Source organism: Aureobasidium melanogenum (genome assembly GCF_000721775.1).
Source record: "Aureobasidium melanogenum CBS 110374 unplaced genomic scaffold scaffold_14, whole genome shotgun sequence".
NCBI lineage: Eukaryota > Fungi > Ascomycota > Dothideomycetes > Dothideales > Saccotheciaceae > Aureobasidium > Aureobasidium melanogenum.
Window position 1 is genome coordinate 181461 of NW_024470066.1, and position 20539 is coordinate 201999.

The 20539-nt window shown below is 50.5% G+C and overlaps 5 protein-coding genes across 5 annotated transcripts; 3 read left to right on the top strand and 2 right to left on the bottom strand.

The window, feature by feature from the left end:
• Nucleotides 1–1276: 1276 nt before the first annotated feature.
• Nucleotides 1277–9368, top strand: M437DRAFT_85541 (ARM repeat-containing protein; the record flags this gene model as incomplete). The annotated part of the gene is made up of 2 exons (XM_041028300.1): nt 1277–1406; nt 1468–9368. The coding sequence occupies 2 exons, from the start codon at nt 1277–1279 to the stop codon at nt 9366–9368; spliced, it is 8031 nt and encodes a 2676-aa protein (XP_040878603.1).
• Nucleotides 9369–9599: 231 nt separating this feature from the next.
• Nucleotides 9600–10751, bottom strand: M437DRAFT_51540 (leucine carboxyl methyltransferase; the record flags this gene model as incomplete). Its single annotated transcript, XM_041022199.1, has 1 exon — nt 9600–10751. One exon carries the CDS (start codon nt 10749–10751, stop codon nt 9600–9602), a length of 1152 nt encoding a protein of 383 aa, XP_040878604.1.
• Nucleotides 10752–10962: 211 nt separating this feature from the next.
• On the top strand, nt 10963–11772 carry M437DRAFT_76258 (RPB5 subunit of DNA-directed RNA polymerase; the record flags this gene model as incomplete). The annotated part of the gene is made up of 3 exons (XM_041026590.1): nt 10963–11043; nt 11106–11188; nt 11253–11772. 3 exons carry the CDS (start codon nt 10963–10965, stop codon nt 11770–11772), a joined length of 684 nt encoding a protein of 227 aa, XP_040878605.1.
• Nucleotides 11773–12260: 488 nt separating this feature from the next.
• Nucleotides 12261–14996, bottom strand: M437DRAFT_85544 (DNA repair helicase; the record flags this gene model as incomplete). The annotated part of the gene is made up of 8 exons (XM_041028301.1): nt 12261–14045; nt 14095–14211; nt 14267–14520; nt 14570–14701; nt 14754–14773; nt 14828–14837; nt 14893–14933; nt 14980–14996. 8 exons carry the CDS (start codon nt 14994–14996, stop codon nt 12261–12263), a joined length of 2376 nt encoding a protein of 791 aa, XP_040878606.1.
• A 309-nt stretch (nt 14997–15305) lies between these two features.
• On the top strand, nt 15306–20236 carry M437DRAFT_51245 (uncharacterized protein; the record flags this gene model as incomplete). Its single annotated transcript, XM_041022150.1, has 2 exons — nt 15306–15587; nt 15644–20236. 2 exons carry the CDS (start codon nt 15306–15308, stop codon nt 20234–20236), a joined length of 4875 nt encoding a protein of 1624 aa, XP_040878607.1.
• Between the last annotated feature and the right edge of the window lie 303 nt (nt 20237–20539).

Below are 20539 nucleotides of genomic sequence, written 5' to 3' on the forward strand. Positions count from 1 at the left end.
TGTAGATAGCATCTCGTCAGGATCGAGATCGCTCTCGACATCGCTGACTTCGACATCGTCGACAAGAGAGGGGGCATCGATAGGTTGTTGGACAGGTTTCGAGGGCGTGGAGACAGCTTTGTTCGCTGTTCGCTCGGCTGAAGGTATTGAGGGCGTAGCGGGCCCTGAGGAGTCATTGTCTGGGGCAATCAGAAAAAGTTCGGTGATGTGGAGAGTAAAAGAGAAACGGCACAAGACTTACCTTCGTCGAATTGGACGTTCGAGATTTGGGGCTTAGGCTTAATAGCATCATAATCAAGCAATTGACCAGGCTCACTATGCAACGCAAGCCAATCCAAGGCCTCTGAGAGGCCCCAGATAAGGCCACCATTCTCTTCAGACGGAGGACTGACGAGGATGTGTTGAAGCACTTTACGCACTTGATCCTCTTCAACGTCCAGGTCAGCAAGAGTCATACTAAGTTGCCACACTTTGGAGAGCAATTCATCTTGAGAAAGACGCTTATTGGTAGTAGTAGAAGATGGAGTAGAGGTAGACGAGGTGTCATCTAAAGCAAGATCAATGATCTGTTGCATCAATTCCTCAGGTAACCATTCTCGAATGTTGAGCAGATCGGCTTGACCACGCAAGACACGACGGTCTGTTTTTAGACGCGTGACCTGGCGCGCCGATTCCTTGCGCACTTTTGGGCCTTGCTGATCGATAAAGGATTGTAGTTCTGACAACTCTAGTCGAGCTTCAAGCTCCTCCGGGCTCAGCTCATGCAGTTCTCTGTCCGCGGAAGATTTATTGTTGTTTGACGTTTGTTGTTCGTGATTCTGTCCTTGTTGACTGAGCGGCGGTGATTTCTCAGCAGCGGCAGGCGTAGATACGCTGGATTGTTTCTCGGATGGCTCATTGCTCGTGTCGGTGTCTTTCTTCTCTGGTTTCGGTTTACTAGCGATAGAGGTTGTGGCGAAACCACGAGCTGGATTAGAAGCGACCTTCTTCTTGCCCTTCTTGGCCACCATAGTCGCGAGCCCAAAAAAGAAAGCAGCAAATGAGTGAAATTGTTGGACGTGTTTTGGGAAGGAACGATGAATAAATTCGCGATTGAATGATGCCCGCAATCGCATGTGACGACAGTCGACGCACAGACGTTTCGGTGTCGATGTGCAGAGCGTCGGTGTTGGAAGTCGCGAAAAACTGCCCATCTTTAGGTCAATCGCAACTGCCATTTGTACTGAAGAGATTCAGCATATGAGTCTGCGGCGTTTTGAATAGCGCATCGCACACCATGGCAGACGCTGAAGTCAATGGAGAGCAAATGCTGGACGCAGGCCGTCTGCGCCAGGTTGCCCTCTCCAGCTCCACCAAGAGGCGCTCTGCTGAGCTGCTCTCACTGCACGACAAGATCGTGAGCAAAGGTGTGTGCCACCCATGTGCTCTTTCCTCTTTACCGGTCACTTCTCTGACCACCCAATGTAGAATATCCTCTCGAACAACTGCCCAACCTTCTCAATCTCCTCTTCGACACATACCCTCTATACATCGATACACAATCGCGACAGGCTGTGGAATTGTGTCTCGTCGCTATCTTCTCTACCCCCGAAACCGAGGCCCATGTGTCTAGCTTCATTGCTGCTGTCGAGAACGAGACCAAGAAACCTAGTCTAGCCCCTGCCAACGCATTCGTCTTGATCCGCTGGTGTGCTCTGTTCCTCCAACAATTCGCCCTACAAAAGTCTCTCTGGGATACGTGGGGTCTCAAGATCGTCCAAGCTCTGGTTCGCGCTACAAACACTTTCGAGAGCTCCAACCCTCGTCACAGTACCCACCAGACTGTCCTCCGTGTTACTCGCCGCGGCTTCAGAAAGCTCTTTGGTTGCGATTTTGGAGAGGATGCCTTGAACCAGTCGATTACTGCTCTCACCACAAAGGCTGCTACACCTACCCCTCAAAATGGCCTTGTTCTTGGAGTTATCGCTGGAGTTAGCGCTCGTCTGCCTAAGCGCAGCGCCACATTTGAGACCAGAAAGGCCGATTACAATGCTTTCTACCTTCGCGAGTTCATTGGATCACGAACCGTTCTTCCTCAGTCCATCGCGAATTCTCTTGTTGACTACTTCAACTCCTTCGTCAATCTGGAAGACCTGAAGAAGGAAATCATTCCCGCCATCGAAAAGGCACTTTTGCGAGCTCCTGAGATTGTCTTAAATGATCTTCTCACTCCCATGATTGAGGCCTTGCCCAGTGATCTCGACCTTTCTGAAATCCTTGCAAACAACCTTCTGAAGCCTCTCGTCTCAAGTGCAAAGTCTAGCAACGCCACTATCCGTGCAGGTGCTTTGAGAACTTTCGCTGCAACCGCTCGCCGTTCGCAAGACGACAAGCTCATCGAGAAAGTCTTGGGTGAAATCCTGACTCCTCTGAAGACTGGAAAGGTACCTTCGGCCGACCAGAAAATTATCTTCGCACAAATGCTCGCGGCTTTGAACAGCTCAGAAGCTCTGGCTGCTTCGATACCACAGGGTCTTGCGCCAGTCGCAGCAAAGGAGCCGAACGAGGCAGCCGCAAGTGCCGAGATCGCTGCAATCTCTAAGCACCTAAAATTCGGTCTTGAGAAGGGCGTAGCTGTAAATGCTGCAACCACCGATGCCTACACGAAAGGTGTTGCTGAGAAGCGACTCCCTTTCCGTAAGTTGTGGACTCTGAGCATCGCCGAGATTGTTTGGTCGCTTGAGGGTGATGTTTTGAAACAACCTGAAGTCGCAAGTTTGATTGATGCAGTGATCGGCAAGATGATCGATTCCTTCAACGAGGTAGTTGCTAACCCCGTCTCTGCTACACAAAATGGACAAGTCACTCTTGCTTGCGCTGTCACTGCTTTGTCCTTAGCAAAGATTCCCCAGCTCGCAGAGTTGAAGAATGCATCCGTTGTGAAGAAAGCTTCTCTCCTGGATCGTGCCATCGCCCTCGAACCCAAACCTTCTTTCCTCCTGAATACACGCGTCTACACTAAGCTTACCTCTCACGAAGACTTGGTTTGGCTGACAAGAGCACTTGCGGCAACTAGCTCTGGTATTGCTTCTTCGAGTCCCGCAATTCAAGATGCCTGGGCCCAGACATTCATCTACCTCATCGTGGCTTCTGGCCTACCAGTCACTGCTCGTTCTGAGACAATCACTTCACTACGCTCTGCTTACTTGGCACAGCCCGAGGCAGTCGGAAAAACTATCACCCAGGCTCTCGCTCACTGGTCCGCCGATGTCGAGATGGAAAGCAAGGAAAGTGCCGCTCTACTCGCAAAGACTGGCAGACAAGAACTTCACAAAATCATTCGATGCATCTGTTTGACCAAAGAAGAAGCCGCTGCCGGCCAAGCCACGGTTGAGCAGAGTGTCTTGGACAGCCAGATGATCAACTTACTCGTCTTGTGTCGACCAGAATTGATGCCTAGATCTTCATGGATTGAGGCCTGTCTTAGGACAGGCACCGATCCTGGTGAGCTTGTGAAAAGAAACACTTCAGAATGCGTGGACCAGATTGTTCGTGTGACTGAAGACAAACTGCTCTCTACTATTCCTGCATTCCAACTCGCTGCATTCCAAGCGACCGCAGACTTGGTATTCGTTGCACCCGAGGAATTGACTCCTGTTGTCCTAAAACAGATCTGTGATGACTTGGATCCTAAATTGCTCCACGACATTGGCCCTACAGAAGCTGCCATCTTCCGTACACCAGAAGGTACCGCCTTCATTGATGTCCTCGCAAAACAGACACAAGCACAAGCTCCAAGCAAGAACAGCAAGGACTACGATACCTACAAGTGGGAGCAAGAACTCAGAGATCAACTCGCCCAGAAGAAGGGCACCACGAAGAAGCTGACCGCTGACGAGCAAGCCAAGGTGAATGCTCAGCTTGCAAAGGAAGCCGAGATTCGTGGCAACGTTACAACAGTAGTAGCTAAGTTGAGAAGAGGTATTGGCATGGTTACTGGTCTTGTCACTGGACCACCAACCGAAGCAGCCGATTGGTTCACTGTTACCACAGCACGCTTGTTTGAGGTTATCAACGCTGGAGCTGGACTCATCCTTGGAGATGCTGCTGTCCTTGCTTATCTTGAGTGTGCGCAGAAGACTTCTTCCCGTTTGGGCCCTATGCGCTCATTTGTAGGTGTTGCAGCATTGAGAGCCGCCGGCCTGACCACTCTACCTGTGGCCATGCAGGAAGAACCTCTTGGTGATTTGGTTACTCGTGTACTCTACCGCCTACGTTTCTTGGGCGAACAAAGACCTCTTGACGCTGTCACCCTGAGTTACTGCCTTCCTCTTGCTTTCTTGGTCTTGGAACAAGGTGGTGTTGGCAAGTCTCAGGAAGAGGAGGCTCAAGAACAAATCATTCTTGCCGCTGAGTTCCTTAGCTTCCACGCTGAGACCTGTGGTGAACCGCGCTTGGCTCGCAAGGAGGTCTTGTCCGTCTTGGTTGCCTCGCTTCAAGCTTACCAACAGCACTTCCGTCTGTTCAAGGACTGTTTCTCTGACATCTGCAGAAATGTTGCACCAAACGCCACTGAAGCCGAGACTGATGTGGTTGTCAAGGCCACCATTGTGCCCGAAGCATCTGTGCGCGAAGTAGCTTTGCAAGCCATCAGTGCTGAATTCGAGCTCTCTGGCAAGGACTTTTATGACGAAATCTTCCTTGCTACACACGATGATGTTGAGGAAAATGTTGAATTGGCACACGAGATCTGGGTTGAGAACGAACTCAAGACATCTCCAGAATCAGCCAACACCATTATTAAATACCTGACTTCGCATGATATTCAGCTTCGCCGTGCTGCCGCACGATCTTTGGCAGCACTTGTACAAGAGCACGGAAGCATCTCAGACGGCGTTATCTCTCGCCTGCAGGATACATACAGAGAAGATGCGAAGCCGAGAGCACCTCAGCGCGACAAATATGGCATGCCCATCAAGATGGATCTGTCCGACCCTTGGCAATCAAGACAAGGTATTGCTCTTGCTTTCAACCAACTCACCCCGACCTACACGAGTGAACAACTCGTACCCCTGATGCAATTCATGGTTGCAGATGGCCCTCTGGGAGACAAGAATGTGAATGTTCGTGATTCCATGCTTGATGCCGCAACTTCCATTATTGCTGCCAAGGGCAATCTACAGGTCGAGACTCTGATGCAGTTGTTCGAGACTACTCTTGAAGGAGGGTCCGGATCATCAACTCAGGATGCGGTCAATGAGGCAGTCGTTATTCTGTATGGTGCTCTTGCTCGTCACTTGAAGGCTGGTGACAGCAGAGTGCCCAAGGTTGTTCAACGTCTCCTGACAACTCTCAACACGCCATCAGAATCTGTTCAATACGCCGTCGCCCAATGCCTACCTCCCTTGGTTCAAGCTTCAAGCAAACAGGCTGGACAATATGTCCAGCAGATGATGGATACCATGCTCACGTCCAAGAAGTACGCTGCCAAGAGAGGTGCAGCTTATGGTCTGGCTGGTATCGTAAAGGGTAGAGGTGTTTCTGCTCTTCGTGAGTTCCGTATCATGTCGAACCTGGTCAGCGCTACTGAAGAGAAGAAGGATCCCTACAAGCGCCAAGGTGCTTTCCTCGCCTACGAACTCCTTTCTCTCATTCTGGGCCGTATCTTCGAGCCATACGTCATTCAAATCGTGCCTCAGCTCTTGTCTGGCTTTGGTGATGCCACCATTGACGTCCGTGAAGCATGTCTCGATGCTGCCAAGACATGTTTCGCTAGTTTGAGCTCTTACGGTGTCAAGCAGGTTCTCCCTACTCTGCTCGAGGGTCTTGATGAGCAGCAATGGAGAAGTAAGAAGGGTGCCTGCGACTCTCTCGGAGCCATGGCGTACCTTGATCCCGAGCAACTGGCTGTCAGCTTGCCTGAAATCATTCCACCGTTGACTGAGGTTCTAAACGACAGTCACAAGGAAGTCAGAGCATCTGCCAACCGCAGTTTGCAACGCTTCGGTGATGTTATCAGCAACCCTGAGATCAAGAGTCAGGTCGACATCATCCTGAAGGCTCTGAGTGACCCTACTAAGTACACCGACGATGCTCTGGATGCTCTGATCAAGGTCAACTTCATTCATTACCTTGATGCACCCTCACTGGCGCTGGTTGTTCGTGTTCTGGAGCGTGGTCTAGGTGACCGCTCTGCAACCAAGAGAAAAGCTTCCCAAATCATTGGCAGTCTGGCTCATCTTACTGAACGCAAGGATCTCATCACCCATTTGCCTATATTGGTTGCGGGTCTCAGAGTCGCTATTGTCGACCCTGTTCCTACCACTCGTGCTACTGCTTCAAAGGCTCTTGGCTCAACTGTCGAGAAGCTTGGTGAGGACGCTATGCCGGATCTCATACCCAGTCTTATGGCTACTCTCAAATCAGACACTGGTGCTGGTGACAGACTTGGTTCTGCCCAGGCTCTCAGTGAAGTCCTTGCTGGTCTCGGTACCAGTCGCCTCGAAGAGACTCTGCCTACAATCCTGCAGAACATTTCAAGCTCCAAACCCGCAGTCCGCGAAGGTTTCATGTCACTCTTCATCTACCTGCCTGCATGTTTCGGTAACAGCTTCTCGAACTACCTGTCCAAGATCATTCCTCCGATCTTGTCTGGTCTTGCTGACGACGTCGACACAATTCGTGAGACTGCTCTGCGCGCTGGTAGACTGTTGGTCAAGAACTTCGCCACCCGCGCCATTGACTTGCTGCTTCCAGAACTCGAACGTGGTCTGGCGGATGACAGCTACCGCATCCGTCTCAGTTCCGTTGAGCTGGTCGGTGACTTGCTCTTCAACCTCTCTGGTATTAGTGGATCCGCAGAGCAAGAAGAGGCCGAGGAAGGTGCCAATGAAGCAGGCCAATCTCTCCTCGAGGTTCTTGGAGAGGAGAAGCGCAACAAGGTTCTGTCTGCACTGTACATCTGCCGTTGCGATACTTCTGGCCTTGTGCGCACGGCATCCATCAACGTCTGGAAAGCACTTGTCGCCTCGCCTCGTACTCTTCGCGAGCTTATCCCTACGCTCACCCAGCTCCTCATTCACCGCCTTGCAAGTCCCAACATGGAGCAGAAAGAGATTGCTGGCAATGCTCTGGGAGAGCTTATCAGAAAGGCTGGAGAAGGTGTTCTGTCAACTTTGCTACCCACTCTCGAGGAGGGTCTTCAGACTACCGACGTGGATGCCAAGCAGGGTGTTTGTATCGCTTTGCGCGAGTTGATTGCATCTGCCTCCGCCGAATCACTCGAAGATCACGAGAAGACTCTGGTCTCCGTCGTACGTATTGCATTGGTCGACAGCGACGAAGACGTCAGAGAAGCGGCCGCAGAGGCTTTCGACTCCCTTCAAAAGGTTCTCGGCAAACGTGCCATCGATCAAGTTCTACCATACTTGCTCAACCTGCTCAGATCCGACGAAGATGCAGACAATGCTCTTTCGGCTCTGCTTACTCTGCTTACCGAGCAGACCAGATCCAATGCTATTCTGCCAAACCTTCTACCTACCCTTCTCACTCCTCCCATCACTGCATTCAACGCAAAGGCTTTGGCTTCGCTTGCTCAAGTTGCAAGCTCTGCCATGACGAGAAGATTGCCAACCATTCTCAACGCACTCATGGACAGCATGCTCGCGACAAAGGACGACGAGCTGCGTACCGACCTCGAAAACTCTTTCGATGCCGTGCTCCTGTCCATCGACGAGTTCGATGGCCTTAACACTGCCATGAGTGCCATGCTTGCTCTGACCAAGCATGAAGATCACCACAGAAGAGCCCGTGCGGACTTGCATCTCGCCACATTCTTCAAGACAAGTGACCTCGATATCTCCCGCTACTACCCCGACCTCATCCGTACGTTGCTCATCAGCTTCGACGACAGTGATACCGAGGTTGTCAAGGCAGCATGGACCGCCCTGTCCGCTCTCACTGGACGTCTGCGCAAGGAGGAGATGGAGTCTTTGGTCTTCTCCACCAGACAGACTCTTAACCAAGTCGGCGTTGCAGGCCACAATCTGCCTGGTTTCTCGCTGCCAAAGGGTATCAATGCTATCCTGCCTATCTTCCTGCAGGGCTTGATGAACGGCTCTGCCGAACAGCGTACAGCATCTGCGTTGGCAATCTCGGACATCATCGACCGTACCAGTGCCGATGCTCTCAAACCTTTCGTCACTCAGATCACCGGTCCTCTGATTCGTGTTGTGTCTGAACGTTCGGTTGAAGTCAAGGCTGCCATCTTGTTCACACTCAACAACCTTCTTGAGAAGATTCCCGCTTTCCTCAAGCCCTTCTTGCCCCAGCTGCAACGCACTTTCGCCAAGTCGCTTGCCGATACGTCAAGTGAGATTCTTCGTATCAGAGCCGCCAAGGCCCTTGGTACGTTGATTACCCTCACTCCACGTATCGATCCTCTCATTGCTGAGTTGATCACTGGCTCGAAGACTGCAGACATTGGTGTCAGAAATGCCATGTTGAAGGCATTGTATGATGTGGTTGTCAAGTGCGGATCTAGCATGAACGAGGCTTCAAGAACCGGTATTTTGGGCCTGATTGACGCTGATGCTGGTGATTCTGACGAAGCATCTGCCATTACTAACGCACGTTTGTTGGGTGCTTTGATCAAGGTTCTTCCCGAGGATGTTGCTGGTGGGCTTGTCAAGGCTCGTGTCCTTACCCCTGATCTCACCTATCCCTCTGTTCTTGCCCTCAACTCCATCTTGGCTGAGGCTCCCGAGTCTCTGACTGGACCCTTCGCTGATGCTTTGCCCTCTACCATATGCTCAGGCATTGGCAGCAGCCAGCCGGCAATCGCAGACAACTGCGTCCTTGCAGCTGGCAAGTACTTGCTCACACCTACATCTGACAAGTCATTCGAGGTCGTCAAACAGATCATGGAGGCTCTTGCTGCAGCAATCGCTCCCGGCAAACCAGTCGACACACGCCGCCTGGCACTAGTCGTCCTGCGCACCGTCTCCCGCGAGCAGAACGACCTCGTCCGCCCACACCTTGCTCTCCTCACCCCTGCCGTCTTTGGCAGCGTCCGCGATATGGTCATTCCCGTCAAACTTGCCGCCGAAGCCGCCTTCTTGGCCATGTTCAGCGTCGTCGAAGAAGAAGATGCCGTGTTTACCAAGTACATGGCTGGACCTGGTGCCGAGCTTGCTCCTGGCCCCAAGAGAAGTATTCAGGATTACTTCAAGCGTATTGCTACTAGATTGGGTGCGCAGGCTAGAGAGCGCAGGGAGGCTGAGGGTGGTCAAGGTGGATTGGGCTTGTCGAGTGATGAGCAGGAGGACATGAAGGAGGTGTGGAGTGTTGGTAAGGTTGATGTGGAAAGCGGTGCCTTCAAGGATGAGTAAAGGTGATAGTTGATCTCAGTGCATTAAAAAGCATAAAAGCCAGAAGTCGTCTTTGTAGATAACCCGATTTCTTTTCTTTCTTTGCATATCGTATACATTTTGTTTTACTTGTTCAATCTGCTTCTTCATATCTTGCGTATCTCGTGACATATAAAGCACGTTTGATGTGTATATAAAATGTGGTTCATTCTTGTCATTAGAAAAAGAGGGAGGGTATATAACATTCGTTTCTTACATGATCTCATCATCAACAACCTCTTTATCCGTCCTCTGCCCACTGACATGCTTCCAAGCCTCCCCAAACACCTTTTGATCCTCACCATCTCTCCAACCCCAAGCAACACAGTAATGTGATGCCAACAATTTCCACTCTTCAACCTCATCCAACCATTCCAATCTCTCGACTCTATCTCTTTCTGTCTCACTCACCCACTCATCACCGTAATAGATCTGCTCGACATCTGCTGCACCTTGTCCATCTACAAATCCAGAATTTTTGAGACGGAGGCGTTGGGAGGCTGGGGAGTAGTACTTTTTTACGGTCTGCAGGGCTATGCCTCTGGAAGCGAGGTTTGAGAGCATTGTTTTGCCAAAGGAATCGTAGGGGCGGATGGGTTCGTAGAGGACTATTGCGAGAGGGGAGGTAGGGATTGTGGAAGCAAAGTAGGAGAGGATTGAGGAGGTTGTTTGGGGTGGAAGGTAGCAGAGGCAGCATTCGCTGAGGAGTAAGGTTGGTAGATCTGTTGATAGATTTGGTATGTGAGGTGGGGTTGTAGAGGCGAGGTCGCGTAGGTCGAGAGTGTGGAGGTTGTAGTTTGGAGATAAGAGCGAGGAGTTATCGGCAGAGATGTGGGGGGTTGGAAGGAGGGTGGAGAGTTTTGGGGTTGAGGTTATGGCGGATAGCTTTGCGCGGACATTGTCAAGGAAGTCGAGTTCGTGGTAGAGGATCGATCGTCTTCGAGAGGATGGTAAGCGGAAGAAGCGTGTGTCGGAGCCAGCACCCAGTGAAATGATCTGAGCTAGAGGAGCAGCAGATTCATTCGAGGTTTGTGCATCAATAGCAGTAGCAAGAAAATTGTCGACCAGACGATCAATGGCAGAGGTACGGACATAAGTGCCGCGATTGATAAGAGGGTAGCGTCTAGGTATCTGGCCTTGCAGAAAACAAGTTGCGAATTCGTCGTTCAAATAACCAAGCTGTACAGCACTCAAGCGGGAATTGGAAGCGTCGCCGTCGGTCTGGCGAATGATTTTGTCGCGAGCATCTTGAGCATCTTCTTCAGTGGGAGCATCTGGATCTGTAGGGCGTCCGCGACCTCGACCTCGTCGTAGACCCGTTCGACCACGCAGGCTGTTGAGATTGGGAATGGAAGGAGCGGCCATTTGGGTACTTTCTCCAGATGACGACGTTCCAGAGCTGCGCCTGCCCCTCGAGATGCACCGAAGGCGGTAAAGCGAGAGTCCGCCAAGACCAACGGCAGAATTGTTCACTGCGAAGACGAAGCATCCAATCTTTGGCGCGCCAAAGGTCGACGATTCATCGCATCACGACTCACTCTCCCTCTCCAACTTCACATTCGCCGTTACCGCGACCATGGCCGACGACGAGACTAGACGCGAAACCTCCAGACTCTGGCGCGTCTGGAAGACCACCAAGCAGCTGTGCTACGACAGAGTCAGACTTCCCACAACCAACCTGCTACTGCTTCATCATCAAGACTGACGCATATATCGCAGGGCTACGAACTCGCCGAAGACGAACTCGATGTCTCTCTCGACCAGTTCCGCGATCAATGCGGCGACGGCAGCGGCGCAGTCAAGTACGTCTCTCTGCGCCAACTCTTCTCACACGACATACCCTTCTAACACTCTTTGCGCTTCCAGCAAATCAAAAATGAACTTCCAAGCCCGCCCCTCAGAAGCCATGCTCACAAAATACACCGCCCTGCCCACCAAATCCAACCCCAACCCCGAACCCCAAATCGGCACCATCTACGTCGAATTCAGCACAGAAACCGCAATCGGCATCAAGCACCTGCGCAACTTTGCCCAATTCCTCAACGACCGCAACTTTTACTCTGGAATCTACATCACCAGTGCTTCTGTGACTACCTCTGCACTTAAACAAGCTGCAAATCTACCTATTGGGATTGAAGTTTTCCAAGAGACGGATTTGCTGGTTAATATTACCAAGCACGAGTTAGTGCCTAAGCATATCTTGCTGAGTCCCGAGGAGAAGAAGGCACTGCTTGATCGTTATCGTTTGAAGGAGACGCAGTTGCCTCGTATCCGTGTTGAGGATCCTGTCGCCAAGTATCTGGGTCTGCGTAGAGGTCAGGTCGTCAAGATTATCAGAAAGTCCGAGACTGCTGGTCGTTATGCCAGTTACCGCTGGTGTATATGAGCGGGTTGAACAACTTTCCAATCTGCCTGCATTTTCAAGTCTTGTTGTTTTATGGCGCTACAAAGGGGGAAAGCGAACAAAAAATGAGAGCTCAGAGCATAGGAGGGACTGCCTGAGTGTTTTTTTTTTCTGCATTGGGCGTTCTACTGGCGTTTCGAATGTCTTATAACTGGCCTGCTCTGTTACACTTTACTACATTGGTTCTCTGGACCATGAACCAAATTTATCAAAACTACAAATACCCAAACTCCTACAAGACATGTCTTTTTGCACCGCTCCACTGTGACCTCTTCCATAGTGTATAGCTTTGCTGGAGAGAGATGCGGCTGATAATTGATGTGAGAACGAGTCGAATAAGTTCTGCCTTGGATGCAGTCAGTATCTCAAGTGCCAGACGCCTTCTTGAAAAGGGACATGCTCAGATCATCTGCTTTGGATACAATGTGTCTTGACTGCCATGTGCTTTTCTTCTAATGATTACATGCCTCTCAAGCATCAACCTGCATAATATCCTCATCATCCAAATCTCCATATTCATCTTCAGCGGTCTGGTGAGCCTCCCTCATAACAGCATCACCACTGATCCCTGCATTCCTCTCATCCCTTGCCCTCTCCTTGTCCACTTTTTCCTTATGGCGGTTCAGATCCTCAATACTCCATGTGGAAACTCCTTCCTGCATTTTTGCCGGGAAGGGTTTACTCATCATTTTGAGGAACCGTTTTGCTGTGGCTACAGCCTGATCAACAGAGAGATTCGAGTCGCCTTCCAGTAAAGCAGCATTAATCCACTTCGGAAGCTGGGTGCGCTTCTTGCCAAACCTGCGATCTGCAAGCACCATGATTCCATAATCGTCTTTTCCTCTCAAGACACGACCTAAACACTGAGCAGCATGCCTCATAGCATCAAAACTCAAAAAGTCATTTTCGCGAATCCGATACGTTTCGCGGAGGAATTCGAGACGAGCTTTGAGGATACGGGATTCGGTGTATTGGAAGGGGACGCCGATGCAAAGCACAGTGCGTCCGTAGTGGTGGTCGAAATCTATGCCTTCGGAGACTTTGCCGCGGGCGACACATAGCAAGACTGCGCCGCGGCCGTTGCTGCAGGCTGTTCGGTAGGTCTCCAGTGCGAGCGAGGTCTCTTGCGAGTCGGGTGTTTCGACGAGGATGAGTTTGTGTTTCCAGACTTGGTCGAGGATGCCCATGCCTTGCCACATGGAGATGATGCTTTCCATGTATAGATACGAAGGGAAGAAGACCACGATACCATCAGGAGTGATTTTTGAGAATTCGATGAGGAGGTTGCCGTAGTTGCGGACGACACCTGGATCGTTTCTAATGGTGAACGAGGAGGAGATGGCGCCTTGGTCGCTTCCCCTGGTTACGATCATTGGCAAGAAAGAACGACGAGCCAGTGTCATACTGTAAGATTCTTGAACCACTGTGTTGAAGCCGAGCATCTTTGGGTAGATTTCCAGAGGAGAGATTGTTCCGGAGGTAATGACCACCGAGCTGAAGCGGTCGAAGACTGGCTTGATGGCGATTGCAGCATCAAGGCAGGTAAAGTGTAGAATGGGATTGGGTACAGTGGCGGTTTCTGATTCATAAGGTTCGAGAATTAGAAGGAAGCCTGTTTCGTATGTTGCGACCAAGGTAGCGAAACTGGCGACTTCTTGTAGCGGTTGGTAGTCCTCAATGTTTTGCAGCTCCAGAGTCCTTACCAAAGATGTTAGACGTTCTGCGCAGAAGCGCAAAGGCTTTCTCTCGATAAAGGTGAGCTCTTTAAGGTGTTGGAGGAAAGATGGCGGTGTCTCTGAAATGACGTGCAGTACTTTCATGCGAGTCTTGAGGTACTCGACGAAACGTTTGAGAAAAGCAACAAAGTGTTCTGCTCTTCGGATGTTTCCTGGCACGGCTTCTTTGAGTAGGTCGTCCGGCAGTGCTGGGTTCCTCATGAAAGCTCCTTCATCGTTTGCTTCATCCGCATCTCGAAGACCTTGCACAAGCTTTGCATATTCGTTTTGCAATTTTGCTGCATCTGTGGTCTTCATCTCGCTGATTTTCTTCTCCAGATTTGCTGCACCTCTTCCAGCCTTCCGTAACGAGTCTTCGGTAATGTCGATACTTAATGACTCGATACAAACGTTGTCGATGTTGTGAGCTTCGTCGAAAACGACAATGCAGTCTTTGGAGAGTTCCTTGGATACTCGCTCGGCGATCTTGGGATCTAGTAGATAGTGGTATGAGTAGATGACAACGTTGCAGAAGGGCATCTGGTAGACTTGTCAGAAAGTGCATGCCGAAATGCATTATCAAACATACCATTCGTCGAACTGTAAAGTATGGACATTGCTTCTGCTCCTCGCCATATTTGAGCACATCGTCAAACGTGAAGACACCTGGCGGGATCAGATTGTGTGGCTCCAGAAGATCGAGGTTCTGATAGAATTAGCAAGTAGCCTCTGCGCAGAGTCTAGCAAATCATGTGTCTTACCTCATGGTAGACGCAAAGTTCTACATCCTCGCCCCTCTCCTTTTTCTCCTTGACGAAACCTGCTGTGAGGGAACGACATCTGGCATCGACGATGGTGCCACTCTTTTCTCGCTTGACCGAAGGATGCAGACACAGATTTTTACGTGAAGTAAGACCCAGTCCTCTAAAGTCTTCAACATAGCCAAGTTGTTCCGCTCGATATTTCATCAAAGCTTTTAATTCGGCAAGTGCTTTTTCGATCTCAGACATTGTACCTGGTCACGTCAGAAGATTCAGTGTGAGTGTCTAAGGGCAATAACGCACGCGAGCAGTAAATGAGTTTGCGGTGTTCCGGGTAGTGCTGTTGATATGCCACGATCAGAGATAACAGAGTCACTGTTTTTCCAGTTCCTGAAGGCATCTCCAAGACACAGTGACCTCCCGCATCCAGAGTGCCTAGTCATGGCATGAGTGTGGTTGATCTGCATGTTGGTCCTCTACTACTTACGTTTGAGATCGCACATGTATCTTTTCAAACCTGTCAGTCATTTGTACAAGATTTTTCAGATAACCATAACTTACGCATATTGTTCTGTAGAGACGGTCAGTATATAATCTAATGATTGTTTTGCCGCCGAGTAACTCACCTGGATAGATTCTGGGGTATGGAAAGAGAATTGGCAGGTCACTAGGCGGATCAGTAAGGCCTTGTCGTGCGGCGGCGTATCACTCACTCAATCATGAACTTCATCTTGGCGGACCGTACCTCTTCCTCAGAGGTTGAGGTAGGAGTTGAAGATCAAGGCTGCAGTTGTATGGCAGCCGGCGCACCAAACAGATGAACCAAGGGCCGTCTGGAAGTAGCTAGTGTCGATGGTGCGCACGGACGGTTGTAGCCTATTCTTCGAGTGACATCAGTGATTGCTTCGGCGCACTGCGACACGAACTTTTGAACGAGAAGCAACCAGTAACTCGAATTGTTGCTCCACACATTCACTAATTGTTCTTTCCGTCTTTCCTCGGACACTCGCACTGATCTGGATCTTGCTCGCAACACGATATGAAGAAGGCATTCAAGCCTCAAGCAAGCAGTGCACGCTCTTTTGGAGGTACCGGCTTTGGTGGGGGTTTTGGTTCCACTGGTTTTGGTGTATCCTCGTCGCCGCTGTCATGGATCGGTGAACCGCCGGATCTCTCAAACATCTCGGACCCCAATGTGGGAGTAGCATTCAAGAACTTGACCAAAAAGGACAGCACAACCAAGGCCAAGGCTCTCGAGGAACTCCAGCAATACGTCTCTGCTCCCGACCAGCAGATCGAGGAGGCAGTCTTGGAAGCATGGGTTCGTTCTTGTACATCGCCTTCTTCGAATCAATATCCTTACTAATATGCGGCCAGGTCAAACTATATCCCCGTCTCTCAATAGACAGCGCTCGCCGCGTGCGTCAATTGGCACACAATGTTCTTGGTCACATCGCCGTCAAAAGCGGAAAGAGAATGGTGAAACACATGTCCAGAATCGCTGGACCTTGGCTTGCAGGCGCTCAAGATAGTGATCGTGCCGCTGCCAAAGCTGCTCAAGATGCTCTCAAGCACGTCTTCAACACTCCCGAGAAGTTGCAGAACCTTGGAAAGGCTTTCCAACAACCAATTCTTGAACACTGCAGAGACGCTCTTTTGAATGAGACGGTTCAGACATTAAGCGACGAGCGAAGTGTTAGTCCCGCTGATGCTCAGGCTACCTACTCACGCGTTGTTGCCACGAGTATTGCCGTTATCTCAAACCTTCTCAATGACCTTGCGACAGAAGAAGTGGCCAAACAGCAGGAGCCATACGAAGGCATTGTTGGTCAGAGCAAGATATGGGAGTTGGCGTCCTACAAAGAAGACGTTGTCGTCAGGAGATCTATTCATCGATTCTTGCGTACATGCTTGTCTAAGCAAAAGACTGCTGTCGAGGCTAACCTGTCCACCATCAGCGAAGCTTACATCTCAAAGGCCCTCCCTCACGACCAGACTGGCTCATCTTATGATTTCATGTTGGCTCTTGTGGAGCTTACAGATGCTTTCCCTCATGCCTGGACTACAAGCTATACATCAAAGAAGCCAGCCAGCACAAGATTACGAGGCTGTATCAAGCGCGGCTCTCAGGCTGGACCTGCTGAGTTTTGGACCAACGCTTGGCTATTGTTTAGCAAGCTGCCTGCGGAGATCTTGCCTCAAAAATACTCTGAAGCTGAAGAATTGCTAAATGCAGTGCACGATGGTGTCAGCCAGAAGGACGATCGCTTCAACGCATCTGCAGCATGGTTCACCTACTTTAAGATCCTCGACCTGATCCAAAGCACTGCGTCTCTATCTGATGAGGAGCATGAGACTCTGCTAAACAAGATGGCTATTCCAGCAATTGAGCAGTACCTGCGACCATCTCCCAGTACCTCAGATTGGCTCATCTCTGGAGCCAAGCCTGCTTGGAATGTTTCGAAAGCTGCATTCTGCAAGCGTCTACCAACTGTTCTGGAGAAGAAGTGGCCTGAATATGCCACACTACTGATTGAGGACATTCGGACATCACTTCCTGAGCAGTCTAAAGATTTCGAAAAGTCACAAGCGCACGTCGCCTCTGCTGCTGAGAGATGGGCTTTGCTTCAGTCAGAGCTTCTACGGGAGGAATATCAACTTCCAGAATCTCTGCAGGCCGTCTTCTCCCAGACAGCTAAGGACATCGTCAAAGCGTCCCTCGAATTACTCAGATCGAGGAATGGCAAGCCATATGGCGCTGCTGCCGCGGTGGATGAATTGCAAAACCACTGTAAAGCTTTACTCGCCAACGACCAGGAGACTCAAAACATTATTGCAACTTTTGTCGTTGAAGATTTGCCAGAATTGTTGTCTTCACCTTCGCAAAGACAGCTCGTCTCACTCCTATATCACTTCCAGACCAACTCTCGTTTCAGCGACGCATGGAATCAGACCGCGACCGCTCTTGGTAATACCCCAGACTCGGAGGAGAAGTTGAACGCTTTCCGTAATCTTTTGGCTTCACCCAGGGTCAAACCTGCTGCAGAGATTGCCGCTCAGAATGGCGATATTCAAGCATTCCTTCAGCGCCAATTCAAGTCTAGCTTAGAAACAGGAGAACAATGGAGCTTTGTATCAGGCATCCTCAAGGGTACACCAAGCGTGGCTTCTGCAGAGACTGTTGATAGTATGCTAGCAGACCTCACTGCTTCGCTCTCAATATCGGCGAAGGCCGACTCTGCTCTGGACGGTCTGCAAGAGATCTCGCGAAGCAACAAGGCTCTTGTCAAGGAGCATATCAAGAAGCCTAATGGATCTCAGCTTCTGCCTAATCTTCTACTATTGGAAGAATCTGCCAATGAATCACTAGCTGCCAAAGCCTCTAGCATCAGCAAGAGTATCGTGACCGAGGCAGACAAGGCTGGTTCTCAAACTATTCTCTTCGATGTCGTACATCAGAGCTTGCGAGATGTGTCATCAAGCTCGCTGCCAATGCCTCAAGTTCTTGACATGGCTGCCAATCTCATCAAGGATAGCGACCTTGATCAGAAGAAGCAGGAAGTTGCCAAGCAAGCTCTGCCTGATCTGGACTCTTGGAAGTCCGCAGTCACGCCATTCATTGCTACTGCACCTTCAATCGCGCTTGCCATTACCAGTGTCTTGGGAGGGGCCACTTATTTGGTGGATCCTGAGACCAAGTCCGACCCTTCCAAGATCTTGAGGGATGCGGATGGCTTGTCACAGGCTCTGAGATATGCAATGTACACCTCAAGGGTCTTCTCCAACAGTGTTCTTCTTCAAGCACTTGAGTCTGAGGCTCAACAAGAGCTATTCCGGCTCTTTTATATCACGCATATTCTTCTGACCGAAAGCATCTCTCTAACGGCAGAAGGAGGTCTTGCTTCACCCAACCCAGAGACCGAGGCTGAGGTTGTCGAGTTTGTCAATGAGGCCAACAAATTCATTGGAGATTGCTTCCAGCAATACGAGGATGCATCATCGTCTTATGCATTCGTTGGCACAATCCTCGACAACTTTTTCGAGCAGTCAAAGGGTACCAGTACATCTGCATTCTACCATGCCCAAGCGCTAAGCCACGCACTTGGTGACCTTGAGTCCATCCATGGCGGTGGTCATGCTAAGGTTCAGGAGTACGAAGACAAGACATTGCAGCTCTACAAGGCCAAAGATGTTGTACCTTTCACTGCTTGCGCCAGTGGTCTCAAGGAAGCCCTATCCGATAGCAAGAAGCTCGACAGACAGACCAACGAGCTGGTAGCTGATCTCACTGGCTTGGACGCCGCACAGTCTCCTGAAAAGGCCATTACAAAACTCGTCATGCTCAATGCTTTGTTCCCTGAGAGCAAGCAGGCCGACAGCATTGTTGCCAAGCAGCGTCTTATCTTCTTGATGAAGCACGTCCTTCCCTGGCTTGACAATGACGATATTGTTACTCCTATCAAAGCTGAGACTTGCAAGACTCTGCTCTTCGTCCTTCCTGGCGTGAGCGATATCTACGGTGAACATTGGTCACAGATTCTGGCATTTTTGGCGCATTCGTGGGAATTGGGTTTCGTTCGTGACGAAGTCGCTGACGAGAGCCGCATGGCCTTGATCTACACCACTCTCCAACTTTGCTCAATCCTCCGTAGCCTCAAATCAGGCGAAGAGCCTAACGATGATCTTGTTGATGCTTGGAAGGAGAGTTCTGAGATACTCTACATGGGCCTGATGAACCTTGTGAGACAAGGTCAAGGTCAGTCCGACGAACACCACGAACCTCTGAAAGCTCTATTCCAGCTCCTGGGCAGTGAAGTCGCAAAGTGGTCTACTGGCGAGGTCGAAGACGAGGCCGAGCTATACCCTCTCCTCTACACACCATCAAAGGCTCTGCAAAAGACAGCCTTCGATATTCTGCATCGCGTCATTCCAGCTGCACAGGAGCAAGTCTCCTTTGACGCAGCCTTGGAGAAGAAGACAGCTAAACTGCCCGAAGAGCTGTTGTCTTTGCTGCTTGCACCACCCACATTGGACAGCCTGGCAGATGCCTCTTTCCGCACAGGTATTCCTCACGAGTTGCAGGCGTACCTCTATAGCTGGCAACTAGTCTTCGATCACTTCGCCAACGCCAGCTATCAGGTCAAATCTGACTACGTCGAGGCCCTCCGCGACGGCGAATATCTCGCTCACTTGCTGGAGCTTACCTGGGAACTCTTGGGTCATGTCCGTGGCCGTCCTGTCGACGTATCGAAATACGACATTCGCAAATTCGACTACCTCGACCAAACAGGTGATCTCGAAGGCTTGAGTGCAGACAAGCGCATGCACTGGCTCCTAGCCCACCTATACTACCAATCCCTCATGCACGTCCCCTCACTCACAAAATCCCAATTCCTAGCCATCAAATCGCGACAGACGGGTTTGGCCGTTGAGAGCTGGACTGCCAAATACATAGCCCCTCTTTTGGTGTCTGCATCTCTAGATTCTGTAGCCCAATGGGCTGATAGCGTGAAGAATGACCCCGACTACGAAGGCTGGACCGTCAAAGTCTCGCCTCGCAGCCGCGAAGTCCACTTCTCCTATCTCGTCGACGAACAAACCATGGCCATCGTTTTGCGCTTGCCCGAAACCTATCCCTTGGCCTCCGCACGCATCGAAGGCCTCAACCGCGTGGCCGCCGACGAGCGCAAATGGCAATCCTGGCTACGTAACGCACAAGGCGTGATCCAATTCAGCAACGGCAACCTCATCGATGGCCTTACAACTTGGAAACGCAATGTAACTGGCGCACTGAAAGGCCAATCCGAATGTGCCATTTGCTACAGTATCATCTCTGGAGATAAACAGTTGCCGAGTAAGAGGTGCAGCACGTGTAAGAACTTGTTCCATAGTTCTTGTTTGTTCAAGTGGTTCAAGACGAGTAATGCTAGTACTTGTCCGCTGTGTAGAAACCCGTTCAACTATGGGTAGATGGTTAGCGAGGAGGCTTTTGGGGAAACGTTGTGGCGTGGTAGAAGATGGGAGGAAGGAACTCTGTATATAGCTATGTGTAAGAACATGCATGATGATGAACCAGCCAGTCTGGGCAACAGAAACTTTACAGCTACCATCCTTCGTGATTTTTTCCAAGGATCGAAGAACGAAACGAACCAGCCCTGAACATTTCATGGAGTAAAAAAAAAAGATGTTCCTAGCACTTCCTCCCACGGCCTCAAGGACGATGAATACGAAGCCATCTTCACTTCCGACAAGCCTATAATCTTCAATTTCTAG